The sequence below is a fragment of the Pan troglodytes genome, chromosome 4, assembly GCF_028858775.2.
Source record: "Pan troglodytes isolate AG18354 chromosome 4, NHGRI_mPanTro3-v2.0_pri, whole genome shotgun sequence".
In the NCBI taxonomy this organism is placed as follows: domain Eukaryota; kingdom Metazoa; phylum Chordata; class Mammalia; order Primates; family Hominidae; genus Pan; species Pan troglodytes.
In genome coordinates, this window is record NC_072402.2 from 8,429,893 (window position 1) to 8,443,882 (window position 13,990).

General features: G+C 40.0%; 1 protein-coding gene across 3 annotated transcripts in view; it reads left to right on the plus strand.

The window, feature by feature from the left end:
- ADCY2 (adenylate cyclase 2) overlaps positions 1-13,990 on the plus strand; it is a 435,133-nt gene that overhangs the window by 369,286 nt on the left and 51,857 nt on the right. For all 3 annotated transcript variants that reach the window (XM_016952932.4, XM_054684164.2, XM_016952933.4), the window contains 2 exons: positions 4,772-4,891; positions 11,008-11,177. In XM_016952932.4, coding sequence (XP_016808421.1) covers positions 4,772-4,891; positions 11,008-11,177 — 290 coding nt within the window. The remainder of the gene's footprint in view (positions 1-4,771; positions 4,892-11,007; positions 11,178-13,990) is intronic.

Genomic DNA, 13,990 nt, shown 5'->3' on the forward strand with positions numbered 1-13,990 from the left:
GTGTCTTCCAGTGTTGTTTTCCTTCCTCCACAGAAGACACATTAAAAGTATGATGGATGACCCTTGAGATGTATTTCTTTCTCAAAAATTATTCATCACACTTTTTAATACTTTTAATGTGCCTTCTGCAGATTTTCCACATACCAAGCTGCCTTCTGTAGCAGTAGGAGCAGGAAATAAGCTAAATTACCTTCCCCCACTTTTCCTGTCTATCGATTAAGGGGGAGAAGAAATCAGAGCTGCTCAAGCACTGAATTCCTCCAAGAGTGCAGAAAAATACCATTTGTGTTGATACCTGGTGCCGTGAACCACACGGGTGCTCCTCTTGTACTTATGTCAAAGAAAAATCATAAAACTGTAGGAAAGTTGGTGTTAGGTACAGAAAGGAAGTAACATGACCTGGCTGTAGAGCCTTGTTTATAATGTCTTATTAATCACAGAAGAGGCAGGACTTGTCCATGGGGCTCTGCCTCTGGCCACACCTGAGGATCTGCAGATGCCCTGGGCCCCTGAGCTCTGACTGTGTGAGGCAGAGGCACTGCCCGGGCCACACACAGGTGGTGCTGATGCAGCACTCAGACTGCCCAAGCAGACAGGCCGGTTAGGAGGGAGCACCTGTGCAGGGTGGTGCAAGGGAAGCGGACTCCTGTCACTCATGTCAGGAAGGCGACACCTTCTGCTGAGGACGTGAGTGAAACCTAGTCTTTACCTACATGCAGTTCAATGGTCCCAGGGTTGTTTCTCTTTTTACCTAGTCCCACTTTAACCTGTCCATCCTGGAGCAGTTTCTGGTTAAAGGAGTACAGCTTTTCATGTTTTTCTCCGTATTTTTTTTTTTTTCTGAACACATTTTCCAGACTGATGGAGCCCCATCCCCAACTAGTATTTCTATTTCTCAGTTGTTAACCCCGTGAGACTAATCCAGGCATCAGACTCACATTTCAGCAAGAATAACAGTTATTTGTGTTGGTGGAGTGGGGGGCTGTGGGAGCGCATATGCTTTAAGTCACTGGGAAGAACATTTAATTTGTGCTCAGAAAACTTCATCGTTTTGAAGTCATAGCCTCAATCATGTCCTCATGTATAGCACCTGTGATTTTTTTAAGTTTTCCCTTTGAGACAGAGGAAGAGTGCTTTCATTTTCTTTGTTTTTTTTTTTTTTTTTTTCTGTTTCTAACATTTTTTTTTTTTTTTTTTCCGAGACGGAGTCTCGTTCTATCGCCCAGGCTGGAGTGCAGTGGCACGATCTCGGCTCACTGCAAGCTCCGCCTCCCGGGTTCACGCCATTCTGCCTCTGCGTCCCGAGTAGCTGGGACTACAGGCGCCCGCCACCACGCCCGGCTAATTTTTTGTATTTTTTAGTAGAGACGGGGTTTCACCATGTTAGCCAAGATGGTCTCGATCTCCTGACCTCGTGATCCGCCCACCTCGGCCTCCCAAAGTGCTGGGATTACAGGCGTGAGCCACCGCGCCCGGCCTCTAATGTATTTTTTAATTATGTAAAATATATATAAATAAGGTATATTATTGAACAATTTTTAAACATACAATTTAGTAACATTAAGTACATTTGCAATGTTGTGCGACCATCACTACCATCTATCTCCAGAGCGCTTTTCATTTTCCCTACAGCAACTCTGTCTCCATGAAACACTCACTCTCCATCCTCCCTCTCCCCAGCCCCAGGTCACCATTGTGCTGCTTCCTATTTCTATGAATTTGCCTATTCTAGGGACCTCACATGAGTGGAGTCACACAATATCTGTGCCTCTGTGTCTGGCTCCTTGCCCCTGGCATCGTGCCCTCGGGTGTTCCTTCTCTTCTGGAAGCCCCAGTCCCTCTGCAGCAGGTGAGCCTTGGTTTGCCCTGCGTTTTTCCAGCCAGTGGCAAGCAGCCCTTATTAATTGCCTCTCTGTCATCGCTTGCCATGACTCTGTACCTCAAAGGGGAGAGATGCATTAGGAGTAACATGTGACGGCTTGAGGCTGCCCTGACCTGTCTCTGCTGTTGACTGGGTGGATGGGCTGGTTCATCTCGAGGCTCCACGTCAATTTCCAGTCACTGATATTTATTCCCAGCCTGCATTTTAATGACCCTTACAAAAGCCAGGGTCAACGGGAACAGTGTGTTCAGAGAACTGGCTTTTTAAATCCCATTACTCATTGGTATTGAATGCCAAAATGTCCAAGTCAGTTTTATTTCCAATGAATTGTGCGATTTTAACAGGATATCTTAAACACTCGATGTTTATCCATGTGATACCAACACCTCAATCAAAAGTGGAGAAAAACAATTGGTTGTCCATGCTTGTTTCATACGTAGTGTTTTTTCCATCTTAGTCTCCAGCTAGCTGTTGAGAATCACATATGAGTGGCCGAATGTGCTGCCATTTTATTCCTGACATTTTGAGAATGTCATCACTTGATTCCTCGCAGCATTTTGCAATTTCTTCTGAGAAATTTCCAAGAAATTTATTATAAGTAAAGCATATATAAATCTGTGAGCCACCCAGACAAGGAGTTAGCCATAGTTAACTATAGTCTAGTCAGGTAGACTTCTAATTCCAACCAAATGACAAACACAATGATGTCATCAGGCGTAAAACAATACTAAAGCACCTGTTCACAATTTAATGTGATTCGAAAAATGTAATTCTGATATGTTTTAAATTGCCTGAGAAATGTAAAATTTGCAAGTAAACTAAAAATATGCAGTGTTCATTAGCATTTTATTTAGGATGTTTTGAACAGATTGATGACATCATTGTCCCAATTGTGACAAAGGATGTGGAAAATTAAATTGGGTCCAGAGAAGAGCTCCCTAAATCATTATGATGCTAAAAATATTTTCAGTGGAGAAAGTTGGGGCAGTTTTACCTGGAGGGAAGGTGGGCAATGGATTAGTAACTCTCTTGAGTATTTGACTGGCTACAATTACGGAATGACATGAGTTTGTTACTTTAAAATGCAAAGAAGACGGAGGAAGGGAAGCTGATTCAAAATTGTAGTATGATTTTAGACAGAATGAAGAGTTTCTTGAATTTACGGGTAGTTGATATTAATAAATACTAGAAAGACATAGCAGAAGTGGGTTAGGAAACGTTGTGTGTAGTGATTGGAGTTTTCTCTTGTACTTCAAGTTCAACCATCATATTTATTGCAAAACCTCCTTGCAAGACACATTTTTCACAAAGTAAACTACTCATTCATTGTATGTCAAGAATGCAACACTTCATTTTACCTAGTTTTTTGCCTATAGGTGATATAATCAAGAAGTTTTTGTTAATTATTTTAAGATCCTTGGCACTTAAGACTAGTAACCCACCAAGCTAAACAATCTCCTTTTGTTTGCCATTTATTGATTTTTTAATATTTAAATCAATTGAATTTTTGGTCTATCAAATCTAAATCTAAATCTGTACCCTTTTGGAGCCTGATGTTTGCCAAGCAATTATTCCATTTGTATAAGTTTTTCCAAAATGTTAGCACATTTGTAGTTCAGCCAGGGATGTGACAATTTTTACAAGTTCTTTCATCATACATAAAGAAATCTACTACGTTTCTTTGATGCTTAAATCAGCATTTTGCCAAATTTAATCAAATGATATAATGGGCAGAAATATCGTATCTCGTATCTCTATTGACTGTGAGAGGAATGTTCCCAAGAAGAGACTAAGTAAATGTCTTCTTATCTGTCCAAATAAATTAGTTTAGGTATTTGACAAGAACTGTGCAATCCAGAGAAATAACTCCACAGAAACAAACAAAAGCAACCGTAGAAACTATAGGGAAGTTTTACTTTTTAAACCTTGAATATGTATGGTTAACCCTATGCAGAAAACACAAGCTGTTTAATAGGTTTATGGATGAGATTAATTTCTTTCAGTAAAAGGAATGGGCTGAAGTCATGAGTCTCTGGTTTGTTTCCAGAACATTCCTCTGACCCTTAGTCACATGACAGAAAAGTGGCTGATCCTTGGGTATTTAGCCTGTGTGCAGCTTCTGTAGGACAGACAGCAAGCGAGCGAGAGAGAGAGAGAGGATGAGAGAGAGAAAAAGAGAGATACAAATTTCTCCTGCCTTGCTAACAGGTTGATACTGTCCTTCTGATGCTTATATTGGTGACTATTACATGAGAGATAATTATTTTCTCAGCATTACCTTTTTGGTTTTTTTAGTTTAAATCCCCTTTCCAGCAGTCCAGACAACATCCATCCTTTTAAATTTTTCACCCCTTATGATTCTGAGTTGCCAAGCACTCACAAATAATAGATACAAATGTCGAGGCTGGTGATTGCATTTTGCCCATAAAATTAATTTTCATTCTAAACATCAAAAATTCATAGGACTGTATTGACTCATTTAATGTTTGAGCCAAGATGGCAAAGATACTGGGGGAAAAAACATTCCGAAGGCTCCGATTTGATGTTAGAGAGTTGAATGTATATATGGTGATATTGGCTTCAAAGGTGATATCGGTTTCAAATGTAATTCTAACCACACCCTCTGCCCAGAGCTTTGTGTACTTTTAATTTACTGTTTGATAGAGGTGTCTCCAATTCCTTTAATGTGAATTTTGAAGTTCTGGAATTCTCTATTGAATGTATAGAACAATAAATTGTTAATTACTTATTCAATAGAAATTCCCGAGTCCACATAAACAATCCTGTTTACTGTGCATAAGGAACACAGAATTCATAAAGTTAGCACCCACCTGCTAGTTATTTAATCTAATTTACGTTAATTCATTGAAAAAAACCTTCTCTTTGCAGTTTTTCCTGAGTGACTCAGAGGAAACAGTCCCTCCAACTGCCAACACAACAAACACAAGCTTTTCAGCCTCAAATAATCAGGTGGCGATTCTGCGTGCGCAAAATTTATTTTTCCTCCCGGTAAGAACATTGCAATTATGACTGCTTTGGTGGCTCTCCTGTATGCTCATAGTCTGTATAACATATATCCTTTAGTCTCAGATCTGTTCTAGACTTTGCATTTCCTCTCTGGTATCAATCCCTGAGTGGTCCTGAATTTACAAATGTCAGCCTCTGCTAGAAGTCCGGGCCCTTGGGAACTGGCTACATTTATATCTGAAAACTTACAATGTTATTGTCATGCTTTCACCAGTAATGTTTCCTTCTTCTCTTAACCACTACAGCATTTCTAGCATATTTCCTACCATATGGCATTCAATTATAAGGCATTATGTTTCTGGGTTTCTTACTTAGAGACATTGCTAATTGTTCCAGTGAATTAATATTATCCCCCTTAAAGCTGTGATAAAACTGCCCACATCTCATTATCTTCCCTCTTCTTTGGCAACATACGTTGCCGAGTGATTCTATTCCCTAGTAATTCTTGCTAACTGACTCATCTTAACCAGTGTCACAAAGGACCTAGGTTAAAACTTCAAAACTTATTAACACATTAGTCTTCTAAGTGGAGAGTTAAGTCAGTTATTTACTGCTTAACAACTTTGTTCTTCCATAAATCGTTTGTGGAAAAAAAAAAAGTTTCGCTACTCTCCTTTGCACTTTCCAAATAATTATCTGAAAGTAGTGCAGATTATGCTCATTTAGTTTCTGTGTCAAATAATGGGTTTTGACAATGCTAAGGGAACTATTTTGGGGACTGAAATTGGTAATTTAATATGTACGCTTTCAAAATTCCTTACCAAAAATTTTAACTCCATTAGCTTTGGCAATAGAGTGGATTTATTTCCTATTCCTCCTTCTCTGATTTGCTTCTTTGATATTTTGCTCTGGTCCTTTTTCCCTTCCCATCATTTAATTTCTTGGGAAGCTCACAGCTCCATGCACAGATAGAAGTGGCTTCTAGGCCAGGCGGGGTGGCTCACACCTGTAATCCCAGCACTTTGGGAGGCCGAGGCAGGCAGATCACGAGGTCAGGAGATCAAGACCATCCTGGCTAACACGGTGAAACCCCCTCTCTACTAAAAATAAAAAAAATTAGCTGGGCGTGGTGGCAGGTGCCTATAGTCCCAGCTACTTGGGAGACTGAGGCAGGATAATGGCATGAACCTGGGAGGCAGAGCTTGCAGTAAGCCAAGATCGTGCCACTGCACTCCAGCCTGGGCGACAGAGTGAGATTCTGTCTCAAAAAGAAAAAAAAAAAGAAGTGGCTTCTGGTGTTCTTTCCTGGAGGCTTCTGAGGCCTTGACTAGGTCATGGGCAAAATGACCAAGGTCCAAAAGCAATGTCCCCTTAGGCTTGGAAAGAGGGGGGTGCTATAGGTTCATCCCCTACCCAGAAGATCCTGCGCTTCAAATTAGGTGTTATCATAAACTCCAGTGAGGGCTAGGCGTTGCCTTCTCTATTTAGTTATGTGAAAAGTGAAAAGCTAGAATCATTGTGAGAGTTTATTGACTGTAATCTCACTGTGGGCCATTTGTGGGCCATTTGGAGCTCTCTTTTTTAGAGAAATATTTAAATTAACGGTGTGGCCTGCCTCTTCCTCCTTGATCCAATGGTGTTAGCATCCATGTGATCCATAGGCTGGTTGCTGGGAAGAGAGTGCACCGACCAAACAGTCCCCCTTTCGCATCCACGTGGCACTTTGAGTTTAAAATTTTAACATGAAGATGCATTTTGACAGGAAAAAAATGTGTAGCTGCAATATTTTTTTAAATCTCTCCTTCCACTATGTTTGAGCCGAACAACTCACCACACTTGGCATCACTAAAAGAATAAGGAAATCATTATGAATTTCATTTAGGTAAATCTGTATAATATCTTATTTGCAATCAAAGAAAATTATTAAAAACTTAAAGTGGGGAAAGGCAACATTTACTCAACCTTTAAAGATTCTGAAAAAGCACACAATAGGGTCTCTCAAATCTAGGTGGGATTTAGTAAACGGGCTACTATCTTTCCAATCATGAGGCCTTGAAGATCCTGGCCGGCGTTGCCAAGGAAGCCCCAGGTCTGCATGGACTGGCTGCCCAGAAACCACATTGTGAACTCACGGGTTTAGCAGTCCCCAAGGAGCCTGGAGACATCCTGGCTTCCTCCCTAAAGGATCCCAGGGAACAGTAGAAAAGCCATTTTGTGAGTGTATGCCAAACAGGCGTCATTTCTCTCAAACCCTATGTTATGTGATGGCTGAAGTTGACCAGCAAGCTGAGAAGCATGCCCAGTTCACTGCTGGTGGTGGTATAAAGTGATATAACTCTTCTAAGTGGTAATTTCAACAGTTATCAAAAAGCACAAGACAGACACACTTTTTACCCTGTAACACTAATTTTGAAAATTAATTTTAAAAGTGAAAAGGTTTACCAAAAACATGTTTGTGCATGTGTTTATATAACATCAACAAAAAGAAAGAAAACAACCTAAAAATATGAAAATGCAAATTTTAAAATACATTTTATTGTAACACACGATAAGGTTATGCTTAACCACCATATAAGACATTGTAAAAAAATTAATGACATACAAATACATATTCATAATAAATTATTCATTGAAAAGTATTGTTTTAAAAAATACAAAACAGTATGATTCTAATTTTTTAAAATAATACTACCAATAATAAGTAGCAAGAAAAAGGCTGGAAACACATATACAAATAATGAATAGTGGCTAAAGTGGATGTTGGGGATTATCAGAGACCCTTATTTTTATATATATCCTTTCATATATTTCCCAATTTTTAACATCTGGTGTATTGTTTCTGTAGTGGGAAAACATAGTCCTTTTAAAATACCCAAATTAGCTATAAAGATCTTTGCCAAGTTGTTTGTACCACAGCAGGCACTTGGTATGCATTACGTCATTTCATCCAAAAATGACCCTGGTGAAGTAGATATTATTGGGATTCTCGTTTTGCAGGTGAAGAAGCTAAGACCCAGAGACTTTAGTGTTAATAAATTACTCCCGATAATGGTGGCTGTTACCTTACTGTAAAATGCAAGTTGGTTTCAATGATTAGGTCAAAACTGGTAAACATTACTTGCAATCAGGTTACCAGTAAGTACACTCCAATAGAAGTCGGTTCAGTATCCTACTGCCAGAATCGCTGACTATCTGGAGCCTTACCCGGTCGGCTAAACCGTGGAGCCAGGACAGGCTCCCAGCCTGGTATCCTGCAGTGTCCTCTCCCACACATCCCTGGATGGCTATTTGCAGGTTCCCAACCTACCTTTTTATGCCAGATCATCTCTTGCACAGTCTCCAAGCATTCTAGAAAGCCATTTAACAGAAATGGACTAAAAGTATGCTTCCCATTACCATACATATTTTAGTAGTTGTTCTGAAATGTGAAAATAAAAATTTTAAAGCCTAAGAATGAATTTTGAAATGTGAAACCTTAGCATATTTTATAGGTGTTGACACCTAGTTCAAAGGTTCAAACTGTGAAAACCTTTAAAATTTTACCCCAGGTCCCCACACACCAAACAATCCACATATACCCATTGATACATACACACCCTCTTATAAGTGGTTCCTTATTCTGCTCTCTCATTCGATTAGGCTGAACTGGTTGATAACTTTAATTATAACAGTGGTTTTCAAGCATAATTTTAGAAACAGAGCTGTTCCAAAAACCAAAACTTACAAAGGACTTTAGTTTATCATAATAATAGCAGAATTTACAAGCTTCTCATGGACTAGGCTGTTCTGAACTCTTTTGTTACTTAATCTTCGTGAGAATTCTCCAAGATGGGTGTTATCATCATCTTTACTTTGAGTGACTCATGGAAGACACAGGATTGCCTTGTTAAGATCACCTGCTTTGGGGAATCCGAGGGGACAGGATCACTGAATAAGAGCCTTGCCCCCACCAGTTCCTGGGGCAATTTCCTGGGTTTGAAGGAGCAGTTTTAAAATACTCAAGACTATTGATTAAATGGCTACTAGGTTATAAATAAGGGCTTCTCAAACTCTTTGTGAAGGCCCTTTTTTCATTTTGCTTTGTTTTGTGTTTTTAATTTCTAATCTATGACAGACTAATGCTTTTGAAAAATGTAATGGTGAATTACCAGCAAAATGAACTAAAAAGGAAGCCATATGAAATGCAAGCTCATATTTCGTTATATTCAACAGAAACAAGCTCACTCTGCCAAGTTTCTATCCACATTCTGTACCTGTCTCGCAGAACTCACTGCTGTACTTTGAGTGGTCTTCTTCTAAGCAACATGGAGCATTAATGTACCTTGTATCAGAGGCCTCAGACCTGCCCTGAAGTAGATACTTAGTAACTTCTCTAAGGTGACAAGGGCAGAACTCTCATAGAAATAAGGTCTCCTTTCAAAGAGCATGCTACACCCCTCCTCCCTCTGAGATACTGCCTCTGTTCACAGCTCTGTTGATTCTATCGTTTTACTACATTAACCCACATCATCTCTTCTTTTCCTTTTCCTGTTCTCTGTTGTGGGAAGGCATGAGAGGCAGAAGAGTGGAGACTTGACATCGGGCAATTGCAGCTAAGAAACTGTGCTTACAACACTCTGTATTCCTTAAAATGCTGCCACCTGAAATGAAGGGTGGCCTTCACATTCCCATGCAAAGGAAGACTTTAACTCCCTGAAGAGTGACCCAGTTGATGTGTAATCCAGTGCGAGGTGTTGGTCTTCCTTTTGAAGCCACAGTGTCAGGTCGAAGTCCTTACTGATGGATTTCTACTCATTCCTGCTTGAGTGCCTCCACTCAAGCATGCCCCTTACAAAGAGAAAGCCTGCCATATGATCACTGCAAGCTCCTATTTCCAACTTTTCTTCCTTCCTTCCACAAGAACAGGACTGTTGAGCTAATATCAGTGGCCTTCCACATAGGTTAATGTAGATGGCTTTAGCTGGGGAAATCAAAGGAAGAGCTCAAATGACAAAAATAAGCAGTTCTTACCAGGCTTACTCAACATGATGAAATTAAAACGGAGTAGTTTAAAAGCTGGGCTATTTTTAAAGACAAGGTTTAAAAAACATCAATAAGATCTATGTTTTATTAAAAGTCTTAATTTTTTTGAGTGTTGTCTCTGTTCTAGGAATGCTGAGATAGAAACACAAACCCTTGTTCACAGAAACCCCGTGATGTAGCAAATAAAGCCTTTCTGAGGATGGCACCTGTTTCCCTGCAGCAAGTCCCTCCTGGCGTGCAGGACTCTGGGCTCTGTGCATTACTTTTTTATCTCTGTTGTTTTCAATGACCTACAAGGAGAATATGATTACCCTCATTTTACAGTGTCATGCAGACACTGTGATATAAGCAAGTTAGGTCACTGGCTGAAAGTAAGTGAGCTAATGAGTTAGTGAAGAGTTGAATTCAGAGCTATCCAAAGCCTATCTGAACGGTGCCTGCAGTGGTAAATGGGGAGGAAATGGCTCACCTGGGGCAGGCCTGCCTTCAGCTTGTTCTGCCCTAAGATGGAAGATACCAGCTCGCTGGCTGCCACTTGGTTCGTCCGCTTTCTTCTGGTCCCTGTCAAACTCCCGGGGGGATTCATGACTCACCCTGGTCAAGGCTTTTAATTTAAGTCCTTCTGTTTTAAATAGGCCCTCTGACACACAATTTCTCTTTTAATAAAATGTCTGGGCTTCCTTATGCTTTTAACAGAGCTATCTGTAATGATTTATATTCTCTTAATGAATTAAAGAATTGAAAGGCCAAAAAAGATCCTATAGACTTAACTTACATTTAAAGAATGTATAGGAGGCCACAGTGTTTTCATTTTCAAGAAATAGATAACATTGGCTTATAGTGATGTGTCTTCCATATAAGTTTTTTTTACAATTTATTTCTAAAAAGTGGCAATATACATGCTTCTTTTTATTTATCATGCAAGGTTGGGTCGGAAAGCTTTGGATGATTTTTTTTTTCTGAATTTAACGTATCCAGGCATTTACCACTGGATCAAAGATGAGAAACAAGCCTCTGTTTTCACAGCCACCTTATATGTTGACCAAATGAGATTGGCGGTGGCCCCTGATTGTAATTGTTTCAGCATTTCTCAGAAGAGATCCTAAGTATCTGTCTGGTGTCCTTCCCTGTTTCAGTACTTTATCTACAGCTGCATTCTGGGACTGATATCCTGTTCCGTGTTCCTGCGGGTAAACTATGAGCTGAAGATGTTGATCATGATGGTGGCCTTGGTGGGCTACAACACCATCCTACTCCACACCCATGCCCACGTCCTGGGCGACTACAGCCAGGTCTTATTTGAGAGGTGAGCCACGGCCTCTTCCTTCTCTTACTATAGTTCTTTCCCAGCCTGTGGATAGCATGAGTGTGTGTTGAGTAAATGCAAGTTAGCGATGTCATTGTCATTGATAAATCATTCTGAGAGAATTTCTTTGAAGTGATGCCTCAGAAAGATAATATGTGTTTTTGTTATAGATTACATCTGATTATGTATTCCCAAACACACATAGAAGATGTGAAGTGGTTTGGAGAGAAGAACTGTGTTATAACTGTACTATGTTGACAAAAGTAATCTAAGATTGTCGACCTCAGTACTATTGACATTTTGGACTAAATAATTCTCTGTTGCGGGCGCCGTCCTGTGTGTGGTAGGTAGGGTGTTTAGTGACACCCCTGGCCTTTACCCACTGAATGCCAGTCAGAGTCTCTTCTGCCCCAAGTCATGACAACTGAAAATGTCCCAGAAATTGCCAAATGTCCTCAGGAAGGCAAAATGGCCCTCAGTTCAAAGCAAAATATTGAAAAAATAAGTAGCTGTATTCACAAGTTACAGTGTTATATTTTTCACTAGAGATTTTCTAAAATACTGTTATGGGGAAGGGGAACTATCAGTCCTGAAAATTCTTTGTTCTGTGGAGAAATTGACTTCCAAGAAAATATATGGTTGCTTTAGGTCTTTCAACCATAAGCCTAGATGCAGCAAGAATGATTCTACCAGGTGTACTCACTGAGGTTTATAACCGGTTTCCTGTTACCAAATTACTTCCATAAGCTTATAATGAATATTTGTTTGAAAAAAATTGTTTTAATCATTATGATACTTTCCGCATCACATCTCAAAAGCAAAACAACATTTTATAACAAGTGTTAGGTTTATTTCTGAACCCACCAGATGTCAAAGTATTTTCTAGGAGTGCTTGGCACTGTCCTCCATCTTATTTCTACATTTATTTTAAAATAATATAAATGCCTTAAATATTTGCATTGATTTATTACTCCAGAAAGTTGTTTTGTGTTGACAGTACATGGCCACCTATTTCTTCACTGGAGACCCGGTGTTAGGAACGGCAGTTATCCCACTGTGTAGACATTTCTTACCAATAAGAACTTTTGCAGAAGGTGCAACCCATTCTTTTCACCTAATTTAATTTTCATCGTCTTCCACACAATGAAACTCTACTAATCTGTAATCAAGCTTAAGGCAGTGGGGTTGCAAAAATGCATAATTATATTTATGATTCCTTAGCCAAAATGAGAATGGAAGTTAATTTTCCAATAAATTCTCAAAATTGCCAACTAAACATGCTTTACTATTGCTCTACTATATCCAGAAAGCCTGTGTTGTATTCCTAAATAAATGTAGCATTATTGATTTTCACGCGCAGCTGATAACGCTACTAAGTTTCCTTTTATTAAATTTAAAGCACCTGAATATGTTACACATCCGAAGCAAAAGAAGAAATCAGATTAGCAAGTTTCTGGTGTGGAGAGAATTTCTTCTGGGGACCTCAGTGGGGCGCTTGAGGAGATAATCTCTGAATGGAAGCCTAGCAGCAGGAGACTAGTTATCAGGTTGAAGAAAAGGAGTTTTGCCTTTAGATCACATTCGCTGTATTAAAGGTCTTTTGTATTTGCGCTCGGTTTGTCTTTGCAATGACCTTGAAGCTAGGGAGACTGACTTGAGAAGCCTCAGCGACTTGCCTTCACTTCCATCAGTAAAGCCAGCATCCTCCTCGGGGGCACGCACCTGTCTCTCACTTCCTAATTTTTTAAAAAAATTTTGTGGATACATAATAGTTATACATATTTATGGGGTACATGAGATGTTTTCATACATCTTGCAATGTGAAATAATCGCATCATGGAGAATGGGGTATCCATCCCCTCAAGCATTTATCCTTTGTGTTACAAATAATCCAGTTACACTTTTTACTTATTTATTTATTTGAGGCAGAATTTTGCTCTGTCGCTCAGGCTGGAGTACAGTGGCACAGTCTGGGTTCACTGCAACCTCTGCCTCCTGGGTTCAAGCGATTTTCCTGCTTCAGCCTCTCTAGTAGCTGGGATTACAGGTGCCTGCCACCATGCCCAGCTACTGTGTGTGTGTGTGTGTGTGTGTGTGTATGCACACACATACATATACATATACATACACGTATATATTTTTAGTAGAGACAGGGTTTCATCATGTTGGCCAGGCTGCTCTCAAACTTCTGGCCTCAAGTGATCCACCCACCTCAGCTTCCCAAAGTGTTGGGATTACAGGCATGAGCCACAGCGCCTGGCCTCTTTTAGTTTTGATTGTTTGTTTGTTTGAGATGGAGTCTCACTCTGTTGCCCAGGCTGGAGTACAGTGGTTTGATCTCTGCTCACTGCAACCCCCACCTCCCAGGTTCAAGCAATTCTCCTGCTTCAGCCTCCTGAGTAGCTAGGATTGCAGGCAGCCGCCACCATGCCTGGCTGATTTTTGTATTTTTAGTAGAGATGGGGTTTCACCATGTTGGCCAGGCTACTCTTGATCTCCTGACCTCAGGTGATCCACCTGCCTCAGCCTCCCAAAGTGCTGGGATTACAGGCATAAGCCACCGCACCCAGACTTAGTTATTTTTAAATGTACAATTAAGTTATTATTGATTATAGTTGCCTTGTGCTATGAAATAGTAGGTCTTACTCATTATTTTTTCCTACTTCCTAATTTTCATCAGAAGTTCCAGCACTTCTTGAACTGATCCCTGAACGGGCTGCACGATATTATCAGAAGCATCTTCAATGGAAAGATGAGTCTTAACTGATGCGATAGCAGAAAAGCATAATACCTCAAAATCAATGAATATTCTA